The sequence below is a fragment of the Cloeon dipterum genome, chromosome 3 (assembly GCF_949628265.1).
Source record: "Cloeon dipterum chromosome 3, ieCloDipt1.1, whole genome shotgun sequence".
In the NCBI taxonomy this organism is placed as follows: Eukaryota; Metazoa; Arthropoda; class Insecta; order Ephemeroptera; family Baetidae; genus Cloeon; species Cloeon dipterum.
In genome coordinates this window covers 334580-361003 of record NC_088788.1, presented here as the reverse complement: position 1 = coordinate 361003, position 26424 = coordinate 334580, and the positions used below count along the sequence as shown (strand labels likewise).

General features: G+C 40.6%; 4 protein-coding genes across 8 annotated transcripts in view; 2 read left to right on the top strand and 2 right to left on the bottom strand.

Moving 5' to 3' along the window:
* The window catches only part of LOC135940693 (TOX high mobility group box family member 4-A-like), a 110693-nt gene extending 99855 nt beyond the window's left edge, over positions 1–10838 (top strand). For all 4 annotated transcript variants that reach the window (XM_065485692.1, XM_065485690.1, XM_065485691.1 and 1 more), the window contains 5 exons: positions 1745–1880; positions 1941–2021; positions 2938–3318; positions 4689–4807; positions 7606–10838. In XM_065485692.1, coding sequence (XP_065341764.1) covers positions 1745–1880; positions 1941–2021; positions 2938–3318; positions 4689–4807; positions 7606–7672 — 784 coding nt within the window. In that variant the 3' untranslated portion in view covers positions 7673–10838. The remainder of the gene's footprint in view (positions 1–1744; positions 1881–1940; positions 2022–2937; positions 3319–4688; positions 4808–7605) is intronic.
* LOC135940691 (uncharacterized) lies at positions 10835–18839 on the bottom strand. Of its 2 annotated transcripts, none has more exons than XM_065485686.1 (15): positions 18735–18839; positions 17632–17908; positions 16668–16837; positions 16388–16605; positions 16174–16330; positions 15306–15512; positions 15040–15252; positions 14842–14964; positions 14655–14783; positions 14488–14598; positions 14200–14422; positions 14008–14133; positions 13884–13951; positions 12384–12838; positions 10835–11988 (listed from the first exon to the last, which is right to left on the bottom strand). In XM_065485686.1, the coding sequence occupies exons 1-15, from the start codon at positions 18775–18777 to the stop codon at positions 11704–11706; spliced, it is 2805 nt and encodes a 934-aa protein (XP_065341758.1). In that variant the 5' UTR covers positions 18778–18839; the 3' UTR covers positions 10835–11703. The 2 variants fall into 2 exon arrangements, with proteins under 2 accessions (XP_065341758.1, XP_065341759.1); XM_065485687.1 differs by having other exon boundaries at positions 14200–14419.
* Positions 18840–19813: 974 nt separating this feature from the next.
* LOC135939646 (uncharacterized) lies at positions 19814–20872 on the bottom strand. The gene is made up of 4 exons (XM_065484134.1): positions 20793–20872; positions 20596–20726; positions 20132–20336; positions 19814–19994 (listed from the first exon to the last, which is right to left on the bottom strand). Exons 1-4 carry the CDS (start codon positions 20810–20812, stop codon positions 19829–19831), a joined length of 522 nt encoding a protein of 173 aa, XP_065340206.1. The 5' UTR covers positions 20813–20872; the 3' UTR covers positions 19814–19828.
* Positions 20873–21722: 850 nt separating this feature from the next.
* On the top strand, positions 21723–26344 carry LOC135939645 (tetraspanin-33-like). The gene is made up of 7 exons (XM_065484133.1): positions 21723–22086; positions 22408–22611; positions 22675–22848; positions 22908–23039; positions 23460–23507; positions 24554–24670; positions 24740–26344. The coding sequence occupies exons 1-7, from the start codon at positions 21991–21993 to the stop codon at positions 24809–24811; spliced, it is 843 nt and encodes a 280-aa protein (XP_065340205.1). The 5' UTR covers positions 21723–21990; the 3' UTR covers positions 24812–26344.
* The last annotated feature ends 80 nt before the right edge of the window (positions 26345–26424 follow it).

Below are 26424 nucleotides of genomic sequence, written 5' to 3'. Positions count from 1 at the left end.
AAAAGTTTCTCAAACTCAAATAGAAAGCTTAACAAACTTTTATCCCCCTCATTCTGCGCGTTCTCTCTCTCCGTCGCTTTCTTCCCTCATCTGCGCCAAGTTTTCATATAAAACTTGTGTGTGTGCAGCTCAAATGAAATATTTAATCAATTTGCTCCAGATTTCAATACAAAGCTTGTGAGTCCCGGAGATGTTGCTCCATCCGATCTCAACACAATGCCGTCCGTCGTTTTTCGTTCGTCTCCCTCTTTTCACGTCGAGAGAGAGAGAGAGAGAGAGAACACATTTTTTCGTTCAGTTCCCACCATCCGTCCCGACCGCCCGACCGGATTGACCTTCCTTTACCTTCAAACTCTAATTTTTTCCTCCGCGTGTACCTGTTGACGAGGCCCTTCTCCTCTCCTTTGACGGATTCCCCTCCAGCGCTGCTGCACTCGCGCTCAGCACTCCATTGTGCCCGGCTCAATTATTTATTTATTTATTTCCAACACAATGGCCAGCCGAATTATAAACAACAAAAAAAAGGAATAAACACCATGATGATGAGTGCATTTTGCTCTGCCGTCACTCAAATCTTATTTTTAAGGAAAAATTAAATTTTAATGTTGGTGGCGTTATTTGAAATTGAATTTGCAGCCTAGTTTTGTTGTAAACAACTTTCCTGCTAAAAGCAAATCCCTAAAAGCAAATAAGAAAAAAACGGAGCTCGCTTCCGCGAAGTCGTGTCTTTCTTTTGTTCTCCGCGCTTTGATATTGCAATTTACAAACTTGCAACGTTGAGAGCGTTCATCAAAGTTTTCCCCCTTTTTCCCCCTCGTCCATTACACGAGACGCAACGCAACACAAAAAAGAAAGTAATATTATATAGATATATATAAACGCCGGCTGAATGGCTGAATGGCAGGGATGATTAGTACAACAGAGCACAGGCAATCGATTTTCTTTCTTGCCTGAATGATGGAATCGCGTCGTCTCTTGCTTTATTCGCGAGTTGACCTAAAATTTAAAGCTCTTGTGCTGCTAACAAGTTTGTTGCATTTTATCGAACGGCGCTGACAGAGTTGCTCAGAAGAGATGTGTGTATAGCGGTACACAATTCAAAGGAAATTAAATTTTCATTTGACTCGCGCAGAGAGGAAGAACGGCTATAATACACGTAAAAGGCTACAAACGTAACGCAATAAAAGACAAATCGGATTTTCGCCGCCGCTGCGCCGAGCGCATTTTTGTGACGTAATCAAATCTGAAAACTGGCTCGCTCAAAGATCAATGATGTAAATCATTATTTATAAAAAGCAGTTCTGCTTTCACATCCAACTCGCGGCGCAAGCTCTAACTTTCGACTTTCACGAATATTATCGCGCGCGAGCGACCGAATCCGCGTACACGTCTTCCTCGCTAAACTCAACATCTTCCCGTGTTATTTTCCCGATTTGCACACAACCGAAGAAATGGAGGACGAAAAATCCGCGTGTCCTTGCGACCGGAATAAATTTATTTATTTAAAAAAAATCGGAAGCGAGGACATTCTCCGTGTTGCAACCGAACGATACACGCTTTTGCTGAAAATTAAAAACCCCTTCTTCTCTCAAATACGAAAAGAGAAAGTTGATTACCAATCAAAGGTTAAAATAGAACGGCATTTCATCGTTATTTTAATTTTATCTGCTGCCCATTTAATAAAAGAAATAAAATATTGTGTCGCTTTCATAATTTTGCCTAATAATTTAAAATTTTGTTTCAGGCCTGTGTCTGCGTACGCGTTATTTTTCCGAGACACGCAGGCGGCGATCAAGACCTCGAATCCAAATGCCAGCTTTGGCGAAGTTTCCAAAATCGTGGCCAGCATGTGGGACGGACTGGATGTCGATAACAAAAACGTAAGTTGTTCACTCGTTAGAAATGCGCACTTCCAATTTCTAACGCGACTTCCTTTTCAGGTATACAAGAAAAAGACAGAATTGGCGAAGAAGGATTACCTCAAGGCCTTGGCTGCTTACCGCGCCACGTTGGTTTCAAAGGTCAGTAAAGTCTGACAAATAATTCAAATTAAGCGTCTTGGTTATTTGTTTTTAATTTTATATTTTTGTTTCTGTTATTTCACCTTGATTTAGACTGAATCTGATAATTTAACGTATAATTAGACTGAGGATGTCCTTCAGTTTTGAGACTTTGCTGATATCAGTATCGTGGGATTATCCGCAGATATTCACATTAAAAAGGGATTCCCACACATGTTTTGCGAGTTAAAATTAGTTCCTGCGGACCAAGTTACATGTCCTTAAATAGCAGTCCTCTACTGGATTTATGGTTGATTTAGAAGGTGGAAAAACCAGTCAATCTGGAATTAAGCGCAAAAACCGCATCGAACTGGTAGCAATTACAGTAAACCAATACGTGTCTGTGGAAAATCGCGAAAATGTGACGATCGTGCATCTTTAGATTATGTTTACATAATTTTAATCTGTTTTAATAATCTTATCTGAACTCTGGAATGACTCCTGGCAGGCTCCCTGCGTCAAAACAATCCGATTTAGAATTTCTCACTGTTCGAAAGACTCTGAAAATTTCTAGGCAACATTTTTCCTATACCTAGAAAATAATTTAACATGCCGTATTTTCGGTATTCCAAAATTTAATATTAATTCGGAAATTACTCGAATTTTAAAAAATTCGAAATAAAGATAAGTGATTATGTCTCCTTACTTGAAATCTGATTTTATTTCTTCAAAAAAGAGTTTCGCTAAAAGGTTTCATTCACTGTTGGACATATCTCGACGAGAGAAATTTGAATCTGCCTAGAAAATGTGGTCAAGCGCTTCAAGTTTTCGAATAGGAACTAAATTAATTATTCCAAACTATTTATTCCATCCAAAAATTGAAATAATTTGCGCCCTGTTTCGATCCAATTGAATAAATTCGTTTCTAATTTGTCAGGAGGGCAACGCGGACGGCTCGGGCATGGTGCAGCAGCCGCACGTTCCTGCGCCGATGCAGCAGCCACCGCCTCACCAGCAGATGCAGCAAATGTACTACAACCCCCAGCAGCCGCAGTACGGGCAGCAGTACCCTGGCCAGCAGCAGCAGCAGTACCAGCACATGCAGCAGCAGCACGAGATGATGGGCCAGGCGCCCCTCACGCCCACTTTGGCCCCCGAGCACACGCGGCAGCACCAGCAGCAGCATCAACAGCAGCAGTACGCCCAGCAGCAGCAGCAACAACAACAGCAGCAACAACAGGAGCAGCAGCACCACATTCATGAGCAGCAAGCGAGGCACCACCTCGATCAGCAAAACCAGATGCCCCCAGACAATCAGGTGCGCAAATACAATTTCTTAAATACTAAATAAAACCCACGCAATCGATGCCTCTCGTCAAGCCGCATCTTTTGAGACCCTTTACGGCCCTTTTTGGCCCATAGGGGCCCCGCAAAGAAATTAAAATCGTTTTTTTGGCTTTTTTTACCAGTCTGCCGAGCACGGAGCATGATGAGTCTCATGAAGTCCAATCGGGTTTATTTACACACCGTTCGACGCGAAACTTAATGGGCATCAATTCAATTTTTAGTGTTGCCCCATCATACCCACAGGGCCGGAGCTATTAATTTTTAAAGTCCGAAAAACGTTAATTTTCGACATTATTTCGTGTTTGTGAGTTTTGACAGGGCTGTGCTGCCCTGCGTTCAAAACTATATGTCAGGGCAGCTAGTAAATAAATCAGGCGGACCGAGATATTCAGGTCGGAAGGTAAAAATACTGAAACTCCTGATTAACATGAAGCAAAAAGTTGAGAAACTTCAGAAGTATTCCCGGAACCTCAGTTTTGGGAATTTTCTGACTAAAATCAATTGAAAAGACCAAAATTGGAGCACAATTTGGTTGCTTTATTACTTTCTCGGGTTCTAAACATCAGAAATGCAAACAGCAGGCCGTTAAAAAATGTTTCGAATAAAAAATTAAATTAAAATTAATTTTATATAAAATTTACGGCAGCCGGGTTTTGGCTATTGAACGTCTAATGCGTGTCATATACCAATTCAAAAAAGGTTATAACCCGTCCTGCATTACAACCTTCTAACTGTGTTCAAAACAGGAGTGTCAAATTGCAAAATCCCACATTAAAAAAATTGCGATGGTTTAAAATTTAAAATTTTCACTTTTTGACTCAAGGGGATAAATAGGGGTTGGAGGTGAGCACCCCAGAAACTATTTAGCACACCAGGGGACGTCAAGCCAAGTCGAATGGTGTGCAGTTTTTGTATTTCTGTCCCTTTGAACCCGAGATTTGGAAGTCCGAACATTTGCATAAATTGAAAAATTCGTCTTTCTTATAAATTAAAAAATTATTTTCTCGAAAACGAAGTCGAAATCCACCTTGAAATTTCTACACAAGTTCCCACGTACCCTGATACAGCTTTTGAAAGGTGTTCTGGATTTTTAAAGTACAGCCCTGTTTTTTATAATTAAAAAAAACACCCGGAAATGTTCGAAAATGAGCCTTGGTTACCTTTGACCTCGACCAACGACCTCAAATTTGATGTTCATTCGCTCCGGCTTGACGAGAAGAGTTGAACGCACACCTCTACTTTTAAATTGCGTGCTTCCTTAACATTTAAATATTTTTGGTTATTCTTTTAATTACGACAATGAACTGTTTTGACTGGAATTGTTGTTCTTGATTATTTCAGGGCTGGAACACGCAGCCGATTCAGATCTGCGTGAGGAGCGGCTGCCACAACCGGGCAATCAACAACCCCGAGTGGCAAGACGAGTACTGTTCCAATGAGTGCGTCATCTCGCATTGCAGGTACGTGTGTCTCCCCTGCTTCAACACAATTGCCCTGAATATCATTTCATTTCATTTTATTTCTTTTGTTCACCATTCACATTTTAATTTCATTTCTCTCAGCTTCCGTTTCATCTTCAGGACGGACCAGGTCACATCCGTGCAACATGATCAATTTCATGATAGCGATTTAAATTTGCCAAATGATGAGGGTGTCTTTTTCGAAAGAATAGCTCGTTGTTTTGCAACTTTCAGAGGAGTATAATGCCCATTTTGATTTCTACGCATTAAGCAGACAAAGTTCTGCTGATTTTTATAACTCCAAATTGGAAAATTGTGGTGATTTCGTTACTGCCGAACCGAATATTTTCACGGGAACAATTCTTCTGTACATTTTTAATGTAGTATTGCTAAGAAATTCCTAAAAGAGTAACGGCTTGGAGATATTAGGAGCTTTTGGCAATCTGTTCCTGGCTGCCCAATGTCTTAGAAGGCGAAACTCGAAATTCTATGCTCAAATAGCTCATCAGGCTGCATTTTGCACCGTTCCAGTTGCTCAAATACTTCGATACAGGGAAAAGAAACTGGTCACAGGTTAAAAATTAAATATTAGGGGCAGTAGCAATTTGAGAAAACCGTGTTTGAAGGTCGAGAACGTGTTTTATGCGCTTACGTTCGGACAATTTGCGTCTGGTTCAAGTACAAAAATATACTTTTCTAGTCTAACAATTCAATCAAAAGACTTTTAAGAACAGGGCTGTGTAATAGGACTCGCTCTTATCCCATTTTATTGGGACGAGATCAGAGATTGCCTAAATCGAATGTGATATAAAAAAATAATTAAAATGAATGAGGATCTGTATATGTATTATTGCGGATATCTCAGGCAGCTGCCAGCAACGGCTCAAAAATGGCTCCTATAGCCTTTTATGCCGCTGCTGAGACCTCTTTGTAAATAATTTGATTTTTATAGAATTAAGAATTTATTGATTAAGAACAATCATATATTAGATTTGGTTGCGGGTATTGTAACCTATTCTCTAAGTTAAATTTTAAGTTGCTCGCAGAAACGTTGTTCACCTTAAAAATCATTTCGAAAAATCGGAATTAAGGTTGCAAATGAACAATATTTCATTATGGAAAGGCGTTAGAAAGGAGTTTTTAAAAATTCTGGCGCTTCGGCAGAAAAATTGTTGCACCCGTCCTCATTAACACGTGAAAATCAAAATTGAAACAATTAGCTTTGATTCTTTCGGGAAAACACACACGCGACACCCATCGCTCAACAAACAACCAAATTTTCTTACAAAAAGGAAAGTTGCGTTTGGTTGTTGAGCTACATGCGGAATTTCTGCATGAATCTGAATGATTCCGTGACATCGTGAAGATACTCCGTCTTTATAGTAATAAGAAGAGAATTACAGACTATTTGCGTTGTTGAGAATTGGCAATGGTTTGAGAAATTTATCAACAGTGCAGTACATAATGAAATCAGGACCGAAGAACAGCAGGTTAAGTTTAAGAAAATCGGAAAACAGGGAAATTGTTAGTTTTAACTCATTTTTAGGTTTAATTTGAAATGTGTATCGACTCCAGGCAATTGAAAGTCCGTTTCCACAATCACGAGATGAGTTGAAACGGATTTCATTTACTGATTACTTAAAAGCTCGAACCTTTTTAGGAGTAACAGAAACGCTTAATTTATTAATTTTATTAAAATGTAAGTAACACTTTGATTGCATATATTGTAGAACTCTGTGAGAAAAGTTGCTGGCAACTTCAGCCAATTGTTAATTAATTTTTATTAGGTTGAAAATGAGTTGTTGCCATCTTGAAAAATAAAAATAAAGAAACCTGTAGCTAATACAGGAAAATAAAAAAAAATTGATAAATGTTATTTCGGCTCTGTGCTTATTAGCACATTTTTCTAAAAGAGCTTTCCTTAAAACGAATTCGGCTTGTTCCGAATCAAAACTGCTGAAATCTATAAATTTTTTCAATATTTATGAGTTAATTCTAGCTGCCTTAAGTCTCTGCTTCTTAAATTAATTATTTTCGCAGCTGAAGGTTTTAACTCAATATACGCTCTTTTTTATTAATGAGCGAAAGAAAACAAAACTAATTTGGCTTCTCAGTGGAAATGAAAGATTTACCAAATATGAAAAGAAACACCTATATTAAACATATATACATATAACATATATGTACATCAGAAAAGTTGAAAATGCAAAAATTCACCAGTTGGATGAACCCTCAGTTTTCGAAGCCGCCAACAGGTGGCGTCACCGTATCTTTCGTAGTAAATTTAATTTTAAGGTGACTTGACCACTGTGCATTCTTCTCTCAATAAAATTTCTTTGCATGTTCTGAAAACCAAAATCAGTCCAGCCATTCGCGGTAGAATCGTTGGAAAAGATTTTATCTTTCAAAAAATAGTTTTTTCACGATTCTACGGCGATTGGCTTAACCGATTTTGGTTTCCAGCACGTCTAAAGAAAGAATGTTAAGTGAAGGAATGCACAGTCAGGCAGGATTGAGTCTGAAATCTGAAAATCACAGCAGAACTAATTTAAAATTAAATTTTTACGAAAGTGTACGCAGTGGCGCCATCTGTTACCGGCTTCGGACACTAACGGCTAATACAACTGATGAAATTTAACTCAAGACCGAACGGGACAATTTATTGGCGGCGCAGGATAGGATCCTTTCCCACAAATTGAGAGGTTAAGCGCAAAATATAACGAAAGTATCATAATTACTATTTATTGTTTCCCTGAAAATTGACGGCTCTCATTAATTTGTGTGTCTCGTGATTTCAGGGACGTGTTTTCCAATTGGGTCTCTTCGAACCAGCAGAACCAGCAGAACTTCTCCACCGTAAAGTAAGATGGTTTTTGGCCAGCGACGCAAAAATTGCTAAACGCTTGCTAGAGGATTGTAATGATTTTGTTCGCATTCCTCCCGCAGGCAAATATCTCACTCTCCATATTTTACTAAGAACTGACAATGAGAGTGTGTAGCAAACAATTTGAAATAAATTCAAGTATTTTGCGTCGCAGCTCTGAGACAAAATTTGATTGTTGTTGCCACAGTCGAGGACATGACTGAACTATTATGCTGAAAATGAATGAAAACAAAACAAACACGCTCTGCAGTCGGCCCAGTTTCCGCTTCCGAAAGGGAATTTCGCGAACCTGGCCAACGCGCACTTTGTTTGTTCAAATGGAATTTATTTTTTCGGATTTAAACACAATTTTAGACTTTGTTGAAACGGTTTTTATATTTTATTGAGCTTAATTGGATGAAAATTTTTATTTATTTTGTTTTACAATGTACAGCTGTGATTTATACATTTTTGACCATTTTTACTTTTGGTCTCTGGTGAATATAAATGCTTGTAATTTTTTCTTAAAAGGTTAAATTATTCCTGGCATTAAATTTTTGTTTATTCGGTTTTTGAGGGTTGAGAATAAATTAGGAATCACTCTCAGTCAAAAATTGGTTTGAAGCGCAGTAACTCGACCAGCTACCTCCGCTGGTTGTCGCTGTGGCGCTGCTGTCTCGATCTTGTGCCTGATTGATTCAGATTCAAACCACAAACCGCCAAAGTAACGTTTTGTTTTACTTTGGCACGTCTTTTCGAACTAATTCGGCCCTCCGAGATCGTTTCTGTATATAAAATAAAACTCCAGGTCACAACAGAGGCTGTAAATTTCCCTGGTTTACAAGAATTTGTTATTGGATGACAATTCTGGTCTGAAAAGCATAACTAAAAATTGGTTTTTATCTAGTTCGGATTAACGATCGATGATATACATTAATTCCATTCGGACAAAATCAGTGTGGGCGACCCTGGAAACTGGCAGATTGACCGCCTATTCCAAGTTGAAGGGCCGGTTGAAAGCGTGTGCGCGTGCGCGTGCGTCACCACCTGAATACCTTGCATAGCAACCTGCACTCTTTATCAGCTAACTAATTTATATACAATGTAATTAAAAATACTTACGGAGGCAGACTGCGCAAAACTGAGTTGCCAACCAGCCAACCAACCAACCTACAGACACGTGAGGGAGAAAAACGGTTATCAAACTTGCTCATCACTTGATATAAATAAATAAATGAATAAACACACTAATTAATAAAATGGTATACTCGCATTCCGAATATTGAGTTTTTACGGTCGAATGGAAATTGCTAGTCAAAATTGCACTGCGCAGACTTAGTTTTATTTCTACTCGAGAGTGTGTTGCTTTTAAATTAGATTTTATTAGCATCGGGGTCCGGATATTCACGCGTACGGCGGGAAAATTACAAAATTGGCTTGAAAATTGAATAATTTTGTTGTTTTTTCTTTACTAAGAGCTGATTAGCCCGGTAAATTGAGGTAACGACCGTTAGATGGCACATCAGGCTAAAGGAAATGTAGCAATATTCGCGGGAATGAAATTATTAGGTCGGCACGCCCCCTTTTTCGACGCTTCTGATTGCCCTCCATTTTATTTCGACACCATATTGAATTCTGATTGGCGGGAACAAACACAGATCGCGACCCGGACCCCGTTGATTATTAGATGAGTCAAAGATTGGTTGCAGGTTGAGGTGGAATGCAGAGAGGTGTACCTAATCACACACACACAAACACACCCACACATATGTACATGTTATTGTATACTTAAAATGATAATTATTTTGCTGACGCGACTGACAGTAGAGGGAGTTTTTCCAGAAATGTGTAAATTTAAATCGTATATAAATATATATTTAACACACACACACACACACACACATGTGCATATCCAGACTTTTTAGCATCGGATTGTTGTTTCGTCAGTTTGAATATTTTTTGTTTTCTTGTTGACAAATGTAACACCTTTATTTGCGAGCGGAAAATTGAAAGAAATACACACCCAGGGAATTGTTCTGAGTAACTAAGGATTTGCGAAGTGGCTCCATGATGCGCGGAATTTTCATTTACATAAAACGTACAGTTTGGTTTTCTGCGCGCCTAACGTGCGCGACACAGCTGGCTGTACAGAACTGCGTGCAGAGTCGAGCCATTTCGAGATTTATACATTAAAGACTGTACTTGACGAAGTTTCTGAGCACGCCAATCGATTCCTGAGGCTCGAATTAGTTAAAGTGGATGTTTTTGCCGTTAAAAAAGAGCAGCCCGACGGGCGAACCTTTTTTCCCGCCAAAACAATATGAATGCGAGAAGTGCGCATGCGTGAGAGCTGGCTGGATCTGAGACAAAGAAGTCATTGGCACAGGCAGTGCTGAAACCAGCTCTGACGCATGCGCACTTCTCGCATTCATTTGTTTTGGCGGGAAATAAGTTCGCACGTCTCGCTGCAATTTTTTTAACGGAAAAAACATCCCCCTTAACTAATTCGACCCTCAGGAATCGATTGGTGGGCTCAGAATTTTCGTCAAAAACTGTCTTAAAATTATAGTTTAAGTTTTTTTTGCCACTGTCTCATGAAACATTGTAAAATTTAATAATAAGTAAGAGATAATGCAAAAATGTTGTAGTTTGTAAGCAAAGTAAAAATATATATATTTATTGCCATCGGACTTAGCGCGCAGAAATGAAGAAAGAATCATAATGTTAATAGTACATATAATTATTATCCGTTTCTTTGTGTAGAAATTTGTGTACAGGTTAGTTTAAATTATTGCCTAGTGGATGCTCGCGCGCGCGAAAGCAGCGAGGAAATTAATTAACTCAAAATAACGGTTTTTATGCGTAAAATGTGCCGGAGAAGCGAACCGCAATTGTAAGGGCTCTTATTCTTTCCTTTTGTTTGCGCTGATTAAAAACAAAATTGTTGACACCTCTGTGAGAGACCCGATTCGACTTGACGCATGTGTCACCGTGAATTGCTCAAAATATTTCTGCATTTTGAGTCCTGTCGTGTGCATGTTGGTTGGTTTCTTTGCGAGCGCCATGCGAGTGCTGCTGGAAGAAAAAGAAAATAAACTGTTTTCTTAAACGCATTGACATGTTTCGGACGATGAATTATTATAATCAAAATAAAAATGGTTAATTATACTTTTGCTAGCATTTTTACTTTATTTATGTACCTACGAGGAGTATTTTACAAAAATATTAGATCGTATCATCACAGCTCTCAATCATTCCCTATTAAAATTTTATAAGAAACAAGCAATTAAAACAGAAATTACATCGACGGCATTTTATTCCTTTGACACGGTTTTAAATTATTATTTTTTGATATGTTCGAAGTGGTCGGATTTGATTCATTCGTTTAACAGTCTCCAAATAACTGAAGAATTAATTATATTTAACTTATTTTCCTAACACTGCTGGCTTTTGCCAAGCAATATTTTAAGTATTGCAGTTTCTCCAGCAAAAACAACTTATTTAAATCTCGCGTAGTTGCGGATTTTCCAGAGTAGTTAAAGTAAAGCTTTGCAGACATTTTTGAAAGGTTGCCGTTTAAAATATTTGAGTAAATCAGCTTATGCTAATCAAGCGGCGAGCATTAATTGGAAAATCACGATTCATTTCACAATTTCGCACATAATTCCATTGTGACGAGAGGGATCGAAATAAAGCGAAAAAATCAATTGGGATGCTGTTGCAGTTGGTCGATGAGATATTTTGAAATAATAAAAAAGGACCTTGCTCCAGGTAAAGTTCAAATTTTCTCCAAAATTTCAATCGCTCGACCACATTTTCGCTGGCAGATTTCGATTCCTCTCGTCGAGATCTGTGCAACACCGTGTGAAACCTTTTAGGAAAACTCTTTTTTTTTAAATTAAATAGGATTTCAAGTAAGGAGACACTCCTCGCCATTTGCTAACTTTCCTCAATTTTGGCTTGAACTGAATGCTCTTCAATTTTGGCGCTGTAAAGCTGTACTTTAAGCAAAGATTTCTGCAGTTAATTTGCTTTAGAAGAAATGTTTTGTCTGCGAGTCGTCGGAGGAGCTGCTGCAGCTGCTCTCGCGCCGCTGCACCACCTCGATGAACCTGTTGAGCATGTTCTCCGTCTCCACGTCGATCAGGGCCGGCCCGAAGACCCACGCCGAGCCGGAGCTGGGCCCCGGCCTGCCGCTGCCCTCCGACTCGTCCTCCCCGCTCATTTTGGCGCGCTGCTCCTGGATCTGCGTCTTCAGCAGTTTGACCTGATGGCTCAGGTTCAGGTTGTCGTGCTTGGTCGGCGGCTTCGGCAGCAACTGCAACCAAAATTCCATTTGAATTGAAGTGTCAAAATAGAGTGAAGTGACAAAAACTATTTTTTAAAAGTAAAAAAAAAATAAGCAATCGATAATGTCAGACGTGGTATCTGATTTTGAACGAAGGACAAAAACAATTGGGTTGGAAAAATACGGATGGCTGCACGACGCCTGTCAACTGTCAACACTTTTTTCTCTTTCTGTTTATAAGCAGAAAATGCCTGTCATTTAAATGGAACTGTTTTCTGTTTTCGCAAGGTTCGCTGCTGACAATGAGATAAGCCAAATTTTCTTTACCAACATTTTAAAGTGGAATGACAGTGATTTTCTATTTAAAAAAAAAATGATTCCACTTTAAAATTGATATTGTCAGAAAGAGTTTAGTTAAAATCCACCTGCATTTCGTCGAGGCAGTCGGAGCTGGGCGTCCTGGAGTGGAGGGCGGAGACGGGCGCCGAGAAGAGCAGGTCCTCGGCGGCGGTGCCGACCGACAGGTCGCCGTCGATGCTGGTGCTCTTGCTGGCGGTGGCCGAGCCGCACGCCGGGTACTCGTCCACGCACTCGAAGTGCGCGAAATTGGCCGACGCCGCCGCCGGCGACGACGACGCGCCGACGCCGCTCAGCACCGACTCGCGCGACGCTTCCAGGTCTTCGAACGCCTCCACCGACGCCAGCTTGCAGATGACGCTGCACGGCGTCGGCGCCGCCAGTTGCAGCGCTGATTCGACGACGCTCCTCGTCGGCGACGTCGCCTCCGCGGCGTCCTGACTGCTCAGGGTACTCAGGGTGGACAGCGTGTCAACCTCCTGAAGGGCTGAACGCGCGAACAGCGAGTCTTGAGAGAAGTTTCCTGGTGGAACATTTTTTTATTTTTAAATTCATAACCAACAATTTCTAATAAAGATTTACAGGGAAAATTTGAGAAAAATCCTTACAACCTTTAATTATTGAAATCTAAAAATTAGGACAAAGGCGGTGACGGGGGCGGGCGGCTAAAAAAAGACCTCTAAAGACGCACAATTTTACGGCAAGTCTAAAAAGCTTTGGTTTTCTGCTCTACGACCCATAGAAGCCTAGTTATTAATTTTTAAAGTAAAAAAGCGTGATTAGTGACATTTCAAACTTTTGTTTTTGGGGCCCAGGCGGGGCCCTATGGGCCAGACGGCACTGATTTTGGTACCAATCGACGCCCCTTGGTAAGGCGCGTCTGTCCATATTAAATTTTTTTAAATCTGACCATTTCCCGAATTTTCGCGAATTATTTTCGGCCTCATCTTCAAAAAGAAGAAATTTTCATTGCCTCTTCCACCGGCCAAATCTCCGTCTTGGCGCTAAAATTCGAAAGGTTGCTCACAAATCGACGCACAATTTATCTGGAATCATTTTAAGACCAAACACGAGCTGATCCGATCAAAATCCTTGGAGAAGATAATTTTTTAGCTTTTAAAAACGTGATTTTTGCACATTCTCCATCGGAAATTCGCGATTGTTTTCTTAACGGAGAAAACTTTAAGGGTCTCACCAACTCCGTCGCACGCGTATGACCGCCGCCGGCCTGTAACCCGATTATCAGATTTTGTGCGACCATAAAAAATTAAAATTATTTTTTTCAGTTTTTTGGCTTCGCAACGCGCTTAAGGTCAAGGGCGAAAATGGTTTTATTTTTGTTAAAATTCGGCCGTTGGTCCGATCTTCGACCACGACCTCTCATCGGACACGTCTTGGACGGGGCTTGAACCTGGCATACCCTAAAAACCTTTTTCAGGGTACCCCGACCTGAGATTCGCTCCCAGGCCAGTTTTCTCAGTTATTTCGAGCACAATTGGCGACAATTTTTACCCTTGCCAGTCACCGACCTGAAAATCTGGCCCCGAAATGTTTTTATGAGATTTTACCTGCCAACGAAGGCTCTGTCATATATGGCGGAGGCGGAGAATCAGGGATGGGGGTTGTTCCTGGATTGCTGGAAAAGACTGTGAGAGTGATTGTACACAAAGCTGGGTATTTAATTGAACCAACCTGACTGCGTGCAAAATTATCGGCGCCGAGCCTCCCTGGGATTCGGACCAGGCGGTAGAGGCCCTGCGAGAAGGAGGCGACCTCGAGCGCGGCAGAGCCACTCTCAGGGTCACGTTGTGTTCCCTCCTGAGACACCAAATCGAATCCATATTTTAAAAATTACAAAAATCAATCAAATTTAATTTTAGTTACGTGGAGGGGATGCCTGGCGTGGACTTGGCGCGCCTCCTGCCCCTGGATTTGCTCTTGTTCCTGGTCCTGCCGCGTCCTTCGGCGCTGCTCGGCACGCCGCTGGGTCCGGCCAGCTCGAGACTGCGCCTGCTGACCACCTTGATGATCTCGTCGTAGCCAGGTGGCGCCTCGTAGGTCGGCGGCTCGTCAGGGGCCAACTCGGGTTCAATGCTAGCACTGTCTGCTTTAAGAAAAAGCCAATTACATTTATTAGAACACTGCGATTTCGAGGTAAATTGTGAAACAAACCCAAAAGTTCGCTGATGGTGCGGAGTCTATTTTGCAGGTCCCTTTGCTGCCTGGCCCTGGCGCCCATTCTGTAGAGCAACACGATCAGGGCAACGACCAGCATCACTAGGCCTGTTCAACATTGAAAATAATAACATTTAACAAATAAAAATACGCAAGAGCCGCACCCAAACTGCTGATCAAGAAGACCAGGGTGGCCGTCCTGAGGTCAGGGTAGCGCTCCATCTTGGGAAAGTAGTAGTTTGGCGTGACTGTGTAGCGTCGTTTGTCGTATTGAATGTGTTCCGTCCAGAACTCTGCAATCATTTTAGGATTAAAATAAAATACATCGAAAAGGTGAAAAATAGGAAGTACCCTGCATGCAGGTTGCGGTCGGCTCGTCAGAGTTGTCTCCGCAGTGGTCGAACCCATCGCAGGTCAGCCGCGTCGAGATGCACCGGTGGTTCTTGCACAGAAAATCCGTTCCCGCAAAGCAGTCTAAATAGGTTATTATTATTTTTTTTAATATTAAATTAATTTAAAGACCGTCCTTAAATTATTTTTTGTTTATACCCATGTAGCTGAAGGCTGCGTAGACGATGGTTAGTTTGGAGCGCGAGGAAAAGACGCCTCTGAGCGAAATGTAGAAACCGACGTCCACCGGGATGATCATTTCTTTGGAAAGTCGCGAATTGGGCTGGATCTCGGAGACAGGACTGCGGTGGCTCTCCACCACCACACCCTCGGAAGTCATGCCTTGCCGCACAATCAGTTCCGTATTTCCACCTACAAAAATAAGCATAATTTATTTATTTTGTATTAATTTTAATTAAATTTACCGAAATCTGAAAACTGGGTGATTTTGACGTAGAGGTGCGACTTGAGGTTGAAGTAATTTCGCGGTGGCTTCACAACCCAGATGCAGTCAAAGTTCTTCAGGCTTCCTTCCTCCGTCATGTGCATCATGGTAATTGCTCCTCCCGGATTTTCCACGAAACCCCCGCAGTCCGTGTCAGGTTGCTTCAGTTGGTTTTTGTTCGCTTCTTCTGCAAATCATCCAAAATCCAAAAATATAGTTAGAGTGAAGATAAATTGATAAATCGGGTGTCCATAATGATCTAAATTAAACGCCCAACAACTTGCCACGTTTAAAAACTTCCTAGTTCCTAGGTCGAAAGCCAAGGGTCACTAAAATTCGACCTGAGATTTTAAGAAATTCCTGCATATCTAAGGGAGCAAAAAAATATTTTTGAGACAGCCAAAATGTGGCTAATTTAACCAGAAACAAAAGAAACAAAATTTGTAGCACGATCTTTCCACATTATTGTGATATTTTGAATTTAAATTTAGATAAACGTGTTTTTTCGCCGCAAAATTAAACTTTAATTTGAATTACACTATTTTTATGCAATTTTTGGTCAGATTTGGAGTCCCTTTTGAATAGTTATGATTTTTTCAGGGTTTAAAATCAAACTTCAAACCTAATTAATTAAATGTCACTAAATTTGACTGTCATTTTGATGTCGTTTCATATATTTTCCAACCTATAAAGATCAAATAATAGAGTGAATTTTACGTTTAACCTCCTTTCTTCAGCTTGATGGAAATTCCAGTCTCGAGAAAAACCACAAATTAATTTAAAAAAAATTATAATTAAAATCCAATACTGTCGTAAAAAAATATTTTTGTCTCGTAGCAGTTGCTCACCATTTGTTAGAAAGGTGTAAACGGCCTTAAAGCCCAGTCCAAATCCTCCGTTAGCGTAGAACCTGATAATGAGGGATGGACCTGACGAAATGACGATCGGCGGCCGGAAAGACGCGCCGGACGACACTTGCAGTCTTTGCCCGTTCCAATCGTACATCTGTATATTTTTAACACTTTAAATTAGAAGGAAAATTTCAATCTTCTGCCACGGAACCTCGATTATGCTGGAGGAAGAAAGCTGGAAGTCGGTGAAAATGACCTGGACGTTGGACTTCTGGTCCATGGTGGTGATCACGTACTCGATGCCGATGTCGCGCGGATAATTGGCAGGGAAGAAAGGCGAAACGAGCTCACCACCGCGCGTCGCATTGCCATCGAAGCCTGACTTCGTAATCGCTGTGGACGGTGTCAGGCCCAAAACCTGCTTGTTTCCTTAAAAATTAAAATAAATTAAGACCGATCGAAATAGACAAAAAATAAAAATTTTTACTCACTTTCTGCGCGGTACTCGATCTCGAAAGCATCCCTACGCTTCGTGCTGAAGAGGTAGGAAACGTGCAAAGTCCTGGTGAGCGACCTGTATGACTGCCCGCCGCCGTTGTTGCCGCAAAACGGGCTGCCTGACGACTCGAACGGCGGCTCAAAAATCCAAACGTAGTCGCATCTGAAACAAATTTCGTTTCAAATTTAACTTTGAGCATTTTTAAATATTTTAATTAATTTTTTAAAATTTAATAGGCTACGATAGCAAATTTAATTCAATAATAACTTTTCATTTGGATGTTTCTGAGGGTAAAATATTTATTAAATTATTTTGTTCGGTTTGAAAGCGCAATATATTTTCAAAAAGAAAAATATCCTTTTAGGAGCTTTTCAGACTATTTAAACATGTAAAAATATCCGTAAAACATTAAAATTTGACGAGAGAAATCCGACGCACACATATTTTTTCAATTGGACCCCTCAAGCGAGCCCCTTCCCTATCTTCCAGTGTAAAAATATGGCAAAGTTGCGAATTCTGACGCAAAACCCGAGCAATCGACGCGTTTTATCACGGAGAAGCATATTTTCAAGTCGGAATCCGAATCTGGCAAATAGGTGAATTTAAAGAAAATAAAAACAAATCTTTAAAACACGCAGAATTTTACGGGTAGTCTGATAAAGTTTGGATTTTTAATCTACGACCCATAGGAGTTGAGCTATACATTTTTAAAGTCGATAAAACGCGATTTGTGACACTTGCCAACTGGGGTTATCGTGGCCCTATGGGCCGGACGGCGCCGTCCTTGGCACTAATCGACGCCCCTGGGTAAGGCGTGCCCGCCCGTGTGCGGGTTTCTAAAATCGGGCCATTTTTTGAATTTTTGCGAATTATTCGTGAAAAAAATAATATCCTTTCATTTTTCCCCCAATTAAGCCTTTCCACTTTAAATGATAAAAAAACAACTAAAAAATGACCTGCAAGAGGAGTCTGTGCTGCAGGACGAGAGGTTGAGGTACTTGAAGGTGGCCGTGATGACGCACGCGGGGCAAGTGACGATTTCGAGGCTGCACGTGGCGTGCGACGTGCGCTGCTCCTGCTGCAGAAGGGCGTCGTCCACGAACGACGCTCTCAGGGTGCCCCGGTCGCCCAGGTCCAGGTACAGCTTGCGCCCGTTGTGAGTGCCGCAGATCTCGTCAACCCGCGGCGGCGAGTATGTGAATCCTGACGATACGCCTACCAGACATGTCACACCTGCACGCACATTTTTATTCGCATTATTTTTTAAAAAAAGGACCTTGCTACAGTATAAATTCTACATTTTCTAATTTTCTCCAAAATTTGCAGCGCTTGACCACTTTTTCTTGGCAGATTTCGATTCCTCTGATCGAGATCTGTCCAACAGCGTGTGAAACTATTTAGGGAAACTCTTTGTTGGGAAATAAATTAAGATTTCAAGTAAGGAGACAGTGCTAGTTTTGCAGCTATTTTTTTAAACCTCTTTAAATAACAGTAACCAATTTTCTTCGTGGATTTTTACACGGAAAATTTAAACCAGAGCAGGTTAACAATGTCAGACAATAAAATAATGATGCACCACATTTTTTGCTCACGTTGTGCGTTGTGCAACGCGATCTTACATAGCGCACCATCGCGACAGATTAACGCAGCACAATTAGATTAATGACGATCGACCCATTTCTTTTGCAGCAAAACCTTTTTTCATACAATGCAATGCGGGCAACAAGATAAAAGAGTGTAAATTACTAGAATTATTAGATGTTATGTGCACAGCAAAACAAGTAGAGCATAAAAAGACAGCATGGATCGAATCGTGCAGGGCAGGTTGCATAACGAATATTTATCAGGGGTTTGCAAATCTTAAATGGCTGATTTTGTTCTTTAATATGCGTTAATTTTCCTATCTGAAATTTTTAAAATGCCATTTTAGTGGTCTGTAAACCTAGAAATAAATCTAAACCAACAAAATACAGCAAATTTAACTATTTTTTTTATCTTTTTCATCAGTTCCAACTCGATTCTATACTAAGGAAATAAATTGTAAAAGTGGTGTACGTACCAATTGCAATGAAGCAGGGGTGAAAAATGCGGAAAGAGTCCATGGCGTGAAGGGTGTCCGGGCGAACTGCTGCGAAACGGCGATCGAGCGCCGAAGCCCGGCAAATGCGCGCGTTTTCTCATAATCTTGTTAGCGCGACTTTGCAGCGCACCCCTAATTAAGTTAGAGGGGGCTGGCCGCGCGGTGAAGAATTGAACACCTTTCTTTCCCTCTTATTCGTGGGCGTCACAAAACCACCGGAGACACTCATGCTTTCGTTCTTGCAAATCCGCATTATGCTGCGTGGCGCGTGGCGCGTGGCGTGGCGTGGCGTGGCGTAAGGTTTGCGTCAAACAAAATTCATAATAATTGCCACCGCAACACGAAAATATAATTCCCTCGCTGCTAATCCCAGAAGACGAAACATGAATCCCTTTGTTTATCTGTATGTATTCGGTTACAAATTTCATATCGGCTTTCTTTGTGGTTATATGCGTTGTAAGAAACAGATACTGCGTGGCTTATCAAAAAATTAATTTATTGATATCGCGTCGACAAAGCAAAGGTGCGTGCGGTCAGGGGGTGCTGTACCTGCAGCGCTCCTCGCTGCTCATACCTCGCCATACCTTTGCCAATTCGGCAAAGACCTTTTGCAGTGTCGCGGCGTTGCCCAGCATCCTCTTTTTCTCTTCACAAAAACGTTGTAGCAAGTGGTTTTATTGAAATATCACTACTGGATTTTCATTTATTTCCTTAAAACCGGCTTTAGGTGATATAAAAATTATGAAAAATCATTTCCTCTTTACTTTACATTTTTTCAACTTGCGCCGATTAATTTTCTAAGACAAATCGAGTCCAAAGTTTGGGCGCTATAGTGAAATTTGGTTGCTAAATTAAATTCTAATGCACCACTAAACTTGTCAAAGCTAGAAAAAAATGCAAAATGTTGTTTATTATTTGTCCGGTTAATGATTAAATTTCATTAATTGCAAAATCACTTCATTTTTTTAGTGTTCTAATGGAAAAAACACGCTCCAATATTTTATTTTTAAATTAAATTATTTTTTATTTAAAAACTACAAATAAATGACGATTCAGACTTTTTGATGCGCATCTCACAAGTTTCTATACTGGCCAATGATCCTTTCCATCTGCCTGACGCTTTTGAAGGGACACTTGTTGTACCTCTGGAGGCACATGTTGACATCTTTATGCATTTTTCCGAAGCTGGCCGCGGCTCTGAACTCGTCGAGAGCGATTTCATCTTCGTCCGATTGAGCCCTGCGCCAGAGACAAATAGCTGATTAATTAATATTGTTGCTTTCTCCGCGCGCCTGCGACACGGCGAAATTATTGAGCAGAGAAGCAAAGTAAAAACAGTGTCACTCGCGGAGTCGCGCGGAGATGGCTATCGTTACCGTAAATGGGAAGGCAGCAGTTTGTCGTCGGCGTTTCTCAGCATCGCCGAGCAGGCCATCTCGCAGATGTACAGCCGGGCGCATTCTTTCTCGTCCAGTTGCAGTGCGTGCGCCAGCGACGGCGACGAACCCAGTCTGCTGATCCGGGACCACTCGGAAATCGACCTTTTCCCCACTGCCGTCGAAATGTGGCTCAATGGGCTCCCTGAAATCAATTTCATAATTTTTTAAATAAATTTACTAAATGAAATAATGCTCAACAATCTATTTTTTATTTTAATTTATTATTTTCTATTGTTTAAAAATCCAAATATAAAATAAGCAATGTCTTTAATTGGTAAATTTTTACGAAACATTTTAATTAACAATTTTTATCGAATAAAATTAAAAAAGGTCCGAGTGAAAATTGCTAAGCCAAAAGGGTTGACAAAAATTGCATTTAAATATTAAATCATAAGTCCCACCTGATGCTACAGCTTGATAGAGCACAAGTCCTCCGAGTCCGAAAACAGCAAGCACGATCAGCTTGACAATGTGGAATTGAGCTTTGGCCAGCGAGAGGAAGGCCAGCGTTTGAAAGATGACGACCAGAATCCTGCGGAACAAAACACACACGTCACTCGGCGCATTCTTCCCACGGCGAATAAATTATATTACGTACTTTACGATTTTGCGCGACATATCCGCACTGGCGAGGGGAAAAAACGTGTCGCCGCTGAATGAAATCAAATGCAAATGAAGGTGGAAAGTGTTTGACATTCTATTTATATACAGGCAGGTGTGCGCACTCCACTTCTAACTGTTTTGATTAAAAATCACTGAATACTTTCTCTGCTTGCGCTGCACTTGAGGTTTCTTTTGCACAGCCGAGCAAACAATCAAATAAATTTCATATATAGTTAGTTATTCCGAGCGAGGAGATGCTCGCACATTTGATTTTAAATTTACGTCGGGTTCTCACGCGTAAAGTGAAATTCGGCTCGTCGCACGTGAATGTGAGGAAAAGCTGCGATGACTCTCTCGGTCGCAACCTCTTCACCACTGTCGCCTATCAGGAATGCCTTTATATTTAATGATGCAATTTTTCCTTCTATTTTTATTACGATCGTTGGTTGTTCTACTTGCTTCAATTGCACGTAACGAGAATTACCGTTATTGAAAATAAAGTCTGAAAAGAGCACCACATGCGGCATGAAAACTGCAAGCTTGTCAAATTTACTTTGAAGCGCAAAAATACTTCTATAAAAAAAGAGGTCATTTGAACTTTTGTCAATATTATTTTTGGTCCAGAATTTTAATCACTCTGAAACAATTTCGTACATAATAGACCTAAAAGAGAGATTTTAGCGGATTTTCGGCGACCTTTTCACGTTATTTTGTGTACTAGTCTGTTGAATTTGAAAGAATTTCTATTTGCCTTAAAAGTCTAAAACCTTTTGCTGCCTTTACGCGCGCGAAAATGGTAAAAACAGGCCATTTAATTCATTATAGGCCTGTGGCGCAATGCACGCTTCTTTCGCGCCGTACTTATTCAAAGCAAGCCATTAGTTCAGGTGGCAGCACTGTCGGAGAGCAGAGCGATTTAGACCATTTAGACAGAAATTTATAGGAGGTTTAAAGATGGCGGTCTTGTTGTGATCCGATCTCAAAGGAAAACCGTGTCAAATCACAGCGTTCTCACAGGATTTTGGCCCGACGCACCATTCGAGGCGTCGATTTCGAGCACGGACTCATCCCCCAACGTGGACATGTGCATTTAGTCGCGCTTCTGAAGCGGGGGCTCGCGATTCGGCCGCGCAAACTGCAATAGAAGCGAGTGACAGCTACAGGCACTTCCGTCGGCGCCCGATTCGGCCGAAATGCACCAACCGAGAAGGCGGCGAATGCCGCACAACTTCACCTACGTCAGCGCTTGCAACAAATACATGATCTTCCTCCTCAATTTCTTATTTTGGGTGAGAACTAATTGGTCTTCTCGCATTCTTTATGCATGAAATCATCGAGGTTTTTTGCCTTGCGCTCTATCGTGCAAGGAGTCAAGGATCGTCGGCGTGTAATGTAAAATCGCAAGGCCGGATGTGGTGTTTTCTCGATTCTCGAGTTTCACCTTTGTTCTTGAAGGCGAGTGATGATTTCATAATTAATGGTAGTAAATTACAAAATTAAAAAATCTTTTTATTGCCTCATCCAACAATTATTATTATTATGTGCGGTTGTCGTGAGAGCTTTTAGTTCTTTCTGATCTTTTTAATAATTTTTAATTGTTAATTTTGCAGTTGCTTGGCGGCTTGATGGTCGCCATCGGCCTCTATGCATTTGTGGACAAGTGGCAGAATATAGGATCAGTGAAACTGTCCAGCTTCTACGACGTGTTCCTCAACATTTCCCTCGTGTTGGTTATCATGGGCGCTATCATCTTCCTCATGAGCTTCACAGGGTGCATAGGAGCCCTCAGAGAAAACACCTGCCTTCTTAGATTTGTGAGACAAAAAAAAAAAATAATAATTCATCGACCAATCTAAACAATTAATTGTCTATTGCAGTACTCCTTCTTCCTGCTGGTGTTCTTCCTCCTGGAAATGTTCATAGCCGTTGCCGGCTTCGTCTTTCCGCACAAAATGCAAGGGCTGCTGGACGAGCAGTTCTCGGACAAAATCATCACTAGTTACCGTGAAGACCCTGACCTCCAGAACCTCATTGATTTTGGGCAGAAAGAGGTCTGTGTTTACCGTTTGTAAAGAAAGCCAGGTTTTTATTTGTTCAAAATTAATTTCAGTTTCGTTGCTGCGGTTTGAGCCACGGCGGCTACTTGGACTGGTCCAAAAATGAGTACTTTAACTGCAGCTCGCCGAGCGTGGAGAGCTGCGGTGTGCCATTCTCGTGTTGCATCAACGCGACTGATATTACGGTGAGTCACCGGGAAAATGTCATGTCACTTGTGTTCACATTATGCTTTCTTATCTTTTACATAGTTGTGTTGTTTTCAAAAATATTCTCGCTGTGGTCTTATCCAGGAAAGGGAAGTTGCAATATTTTAGAACCTATTAGGGCTTTGTTTCCTTCGACTGGGTTTTTTGTATTAATAAATCGACCAAAAAATCTAGTGTTTTTTAATACGAAAATCTCCGGTAACAAAAGTTGAAGGAAACGTCCCTATATCAACATAAATTGCGAAGATAATTTATATTCAGCAAATTATTCAGATGAACTGAAAATTTCAGTTGTGTGGGATTTGTTAAAGTTATTTACGTTAAAATCGGTGGAAAATGCTTATTTTCTAACTGCTTTTTAGATCATAGTGTGAATGATGACATAATCTGTTTTTCAGGGTGGTCTCGTGAACATAATGTGCGGTTACGGAGTCCAGAAAGTTACTGTAAGTAGAGCTCAGTTTTAAATTACAAATATTTTATTGCCGGTGCTTTGATTTATTGCTTATTATAGATATTAAACCGATTCTAATTTTTAAATTTAGTAAAATGAGAGGAAAAAGAATTGCATTGAAAAAAATGTGAAGAATAATCCCTGCTAGTTTTATTTTATTGGTCGTTAGGCAGGATTAGGGACCTTAAAAAGAGAAAAGAGTAGTCATAAAAATAATTCTCCTTCAAGCTCCATTGTTGAATGCCTTTGGTAAATCAGCGGATGAGCGGAAAACCAATTTTGTGGTCTCTACTTGCAGCTAAAGAGTTGTTCTATCGATTTATTTTAGCAGAAACCCATTTAAAGTAGTTTAAAACTGGTATAAATGCGATTGAAAACACGAAAGTCGGAGAAAGCAGCAAGAATTCTTCGCCCAAACAATCCTCGACGCTGATTGGCTGCACGCAATACGCACGTCAGCGGCTCCCGCGAAATTTACAATACATTTGGTCCCGTTGCTAGGCAACCGCGGGAGCTGCTGACCTGCGCGTTGCGGGCAGCCAATCAGCGTCGAGGATTGTTTGGGCAAAAAATTATTGAGGCTTTTTCCGATTTGCGTGTTTACATTCGCAATTAAATCAACTTCTAATGTGTTTCTGAGATTACAAATCGATAGATCATCTCTTTAGCTGCAAGTAGACACGATAAAATCGGGGGTTTCTGCTCATTTGCAGCAGAATGGTAAGCGATTTACCAGAGGAATTATTTAACATTGGGTTTTTATTGAAGGAAAAGCGTTCGGCGGCTTTTTTGAGGTTTCTAGGCTGGATTGAAACTTCTTTTGAGCAAAATCTTAGAATTACCTGCCACTTTTAGTTGAAGTTTAATCAATAGTAATTAAAATCGGCAATCAAAAACTAAATAAATTCCAACCCTCTATTTTTTTTAAAACAATAGATATTTCACACTCCCATCAGCGTCTTTACCGATTTCCAACCTCATCTACACTGATACTATCTCTAGTGTTTTAATTAAATTTTGTAATTTTAATTTTTGAAGGCCTCTGAAGCTGCAAAGAAAATCTACACGACCGGTTGTGTGGAAGAAGTGAGAGTTTGGCTAGAAAGAAACCTGTACACCATTGCCAGCGTGGCGCTGGGCGTTGCTCTGGCTCAAGTAATTGAAACCACCCCTCGTCACCTCCGTGCAGAGTGATTAATGAATGATTATAATTTCTGATTGCAGCTGTTTGTCATATACCTGGCGAAAACGCTGGAGGGCCAAGTGGAGCTGCAGAGGTCGCGGTGGAGAACATGAGAGGAAATTGTGATGGTTCCGCCGTGCTCGTACTATCAGTGGGTTTGATGTAGCGAATTATACGTGTCGTCGGAATCACAATCTTTTTAACACAAAAATTTGAGTGGGGTTATAGACGTATCCATGTGGACTCTCGCTGAATGATATTTAATTTTTTACCTAAGTGAGCATTCGTTTGAAAAAACAATCAAGTTCTGCCAAAGGTAATTGAGCAAGAAAAAAATGAAATGAAAATAAAAACACGCAGACGAAGCGCCATGATGCTTTTCTGTAAATACTTTTGAGCGCTGAAGTGATCCCGTCATGTTCTTTTTGCGGAGACTGCACTCTCTATTTTGGGATAAATCAATCAAAGCACATGATCGTTTGCACACGCGATAATAAACCTTGGATGTAGCAGCATTAGCGTTGCCAACAACAATTCTCCAAATAGACCATTTCACACAATTTTTGGAATGTTAATTGTGATTATAGGGTTATTCTGTTTCCTGTCTAAATTTGATGCCACGTGTCGAGAGACAATGTTGTATGAAAAAAGGCAGGGTTCCGAGTTATGTATCGAACAGGTTAAAACCAGATCATAAAACCCGGATTTTCGGGTTTTTCATTTCACGTAGCATAAAAAAATTATCTGACAGTGACATAAAAGTCGTCTTAAACCCTGTTTTAGCCTGTTAAACCCAGTGCGCCGGGTTGTTCGGAACCCTGGAAAAGTATCAACTCCCTCCATTTCGGTGACTCGATTCGAGATAACAAAAAAATCCTCGTGCATTGTTGCTGTTTGTATTTAAAGTTAGATTGGTTTCGCTGTTCGTGCAGTACAAAACGAGCGCATTGCAGGCATTGTTCCAATGTGATGACTCAGCCGACGTGATATTCGGGAGGACCATTTCATTCTTTCTCCACCTCCACTCAACTCATGAAACAATTCCTCAATTTGCCAGGCATTCAATTGCATTTTTTTCATTTCATTTGTCCCTCAGCATTCCTCGTTGTTCCCTGTGATTAATTAACTTCTTTCAAGCGCGTGGGCGTTGGACCCAGGTTACTCGTCGTGAATTATTTTCCCAAATTTTAATTGTTTCCTCGATCCAACGGACAAACTTCCCTTTGACTCAAAGAAGGCCTTATTTATCACAGGTTCCTTAAATTTCGATGTTCGTCATATGTGATCTGCTTTTGTGGTCTCATTTAATTAAGCAATAGACGCGCGCGCATAATTATATTGAAAGTGACAATGAATCAGTTTAACCAGTTTTAAGTTATCGTATGCATTTGCGTTGTGGACTAAGGCTTGAAAATAATTTGCAGATTATAAGTGACAGATTGTGTACAGAGCTTTAATTACCCGTTTGATTATTTCTTTCGTGTACCTTGAGTTGAAAAACAAAAACGATGCGACTCATCGGGGGTGACGTACATTTAAGAATAATATGATTGTAAGTTAAATTTAATGCATGTGTCAAATTATTGCTAAATTGTATTGACTATATTATAATATCTGGATATAAATGCATTATATTTATACCTGAACTCGAATTTTATTTCAATTTCCTTCACATTCCGTCAATAGCCATTAGGTTTTAATTATAGGCTGTCTAATTTCCGTTTAA

Bases quoted from the DNA above. Each gene is read 5' to 3' on its own strand.
- LOC135939646 (XM_065484134.1), bottom strand. From the start codon at position 20,812: ATGTCGCGCAAAATCGTAAA. The intron at 20,337-20,595 runs GTGGGACTTATG...AATTGATTTCAG, and splicing joins CTATCAAGCTGTAGCATCAG to GGAGCCCATTGAGCCACATT. The intron at 19,995-20,131 runs GTAACGATAGCC...TCTCTGGCGCAG, and splicing joins CTGCTGCCTTCCCATTTACG to GGCTCAATCGGACGAAGATG.
- LOC135939645 (XM_065484133.1), top strand. From the start codon at position 21,991: ATGCACCAACCGAGAAGGCGGCGAATGCCGCACAACTTCACCTACGTC. The intron at 23,508-24,553 runs GTAAGTAGAGCT...TAATTTTTGAAG, and splicing joins ACGGAGTCCAGAAAGTTACT to GCCTCTGAAGCTGCAAAGAA. The intron at 24,671-24,739 runs GTAATTGAAACC...TTCTGATTGCAG, and splicing joins TGGGCGTTGCTCTGGCTCAA to CTGTTTGTCATATACCTGGC.
- LOC135940691 (XM_065485686.1), bottom strand. From the start codon at position 18,777: ATGGACTCTTTCCGCATTTTTCACCCCTGCTTCATTGCAATTG. The intron at 14,423-14,487 runs GTTTGTTTCACA...TTTTTCTTAAAG, and splicing joins CACCATCAGCGAACTTTTGG to CAGACAGTGCTAGCATTGAA. The intron at 11,989-12,383 runs GTGGATTTTAAC...TTTTGGTTGCAG, and splicing joins ACTGCCTCGACGAAATGCAG to TTGCTGCCGAAGCCGCCGAC.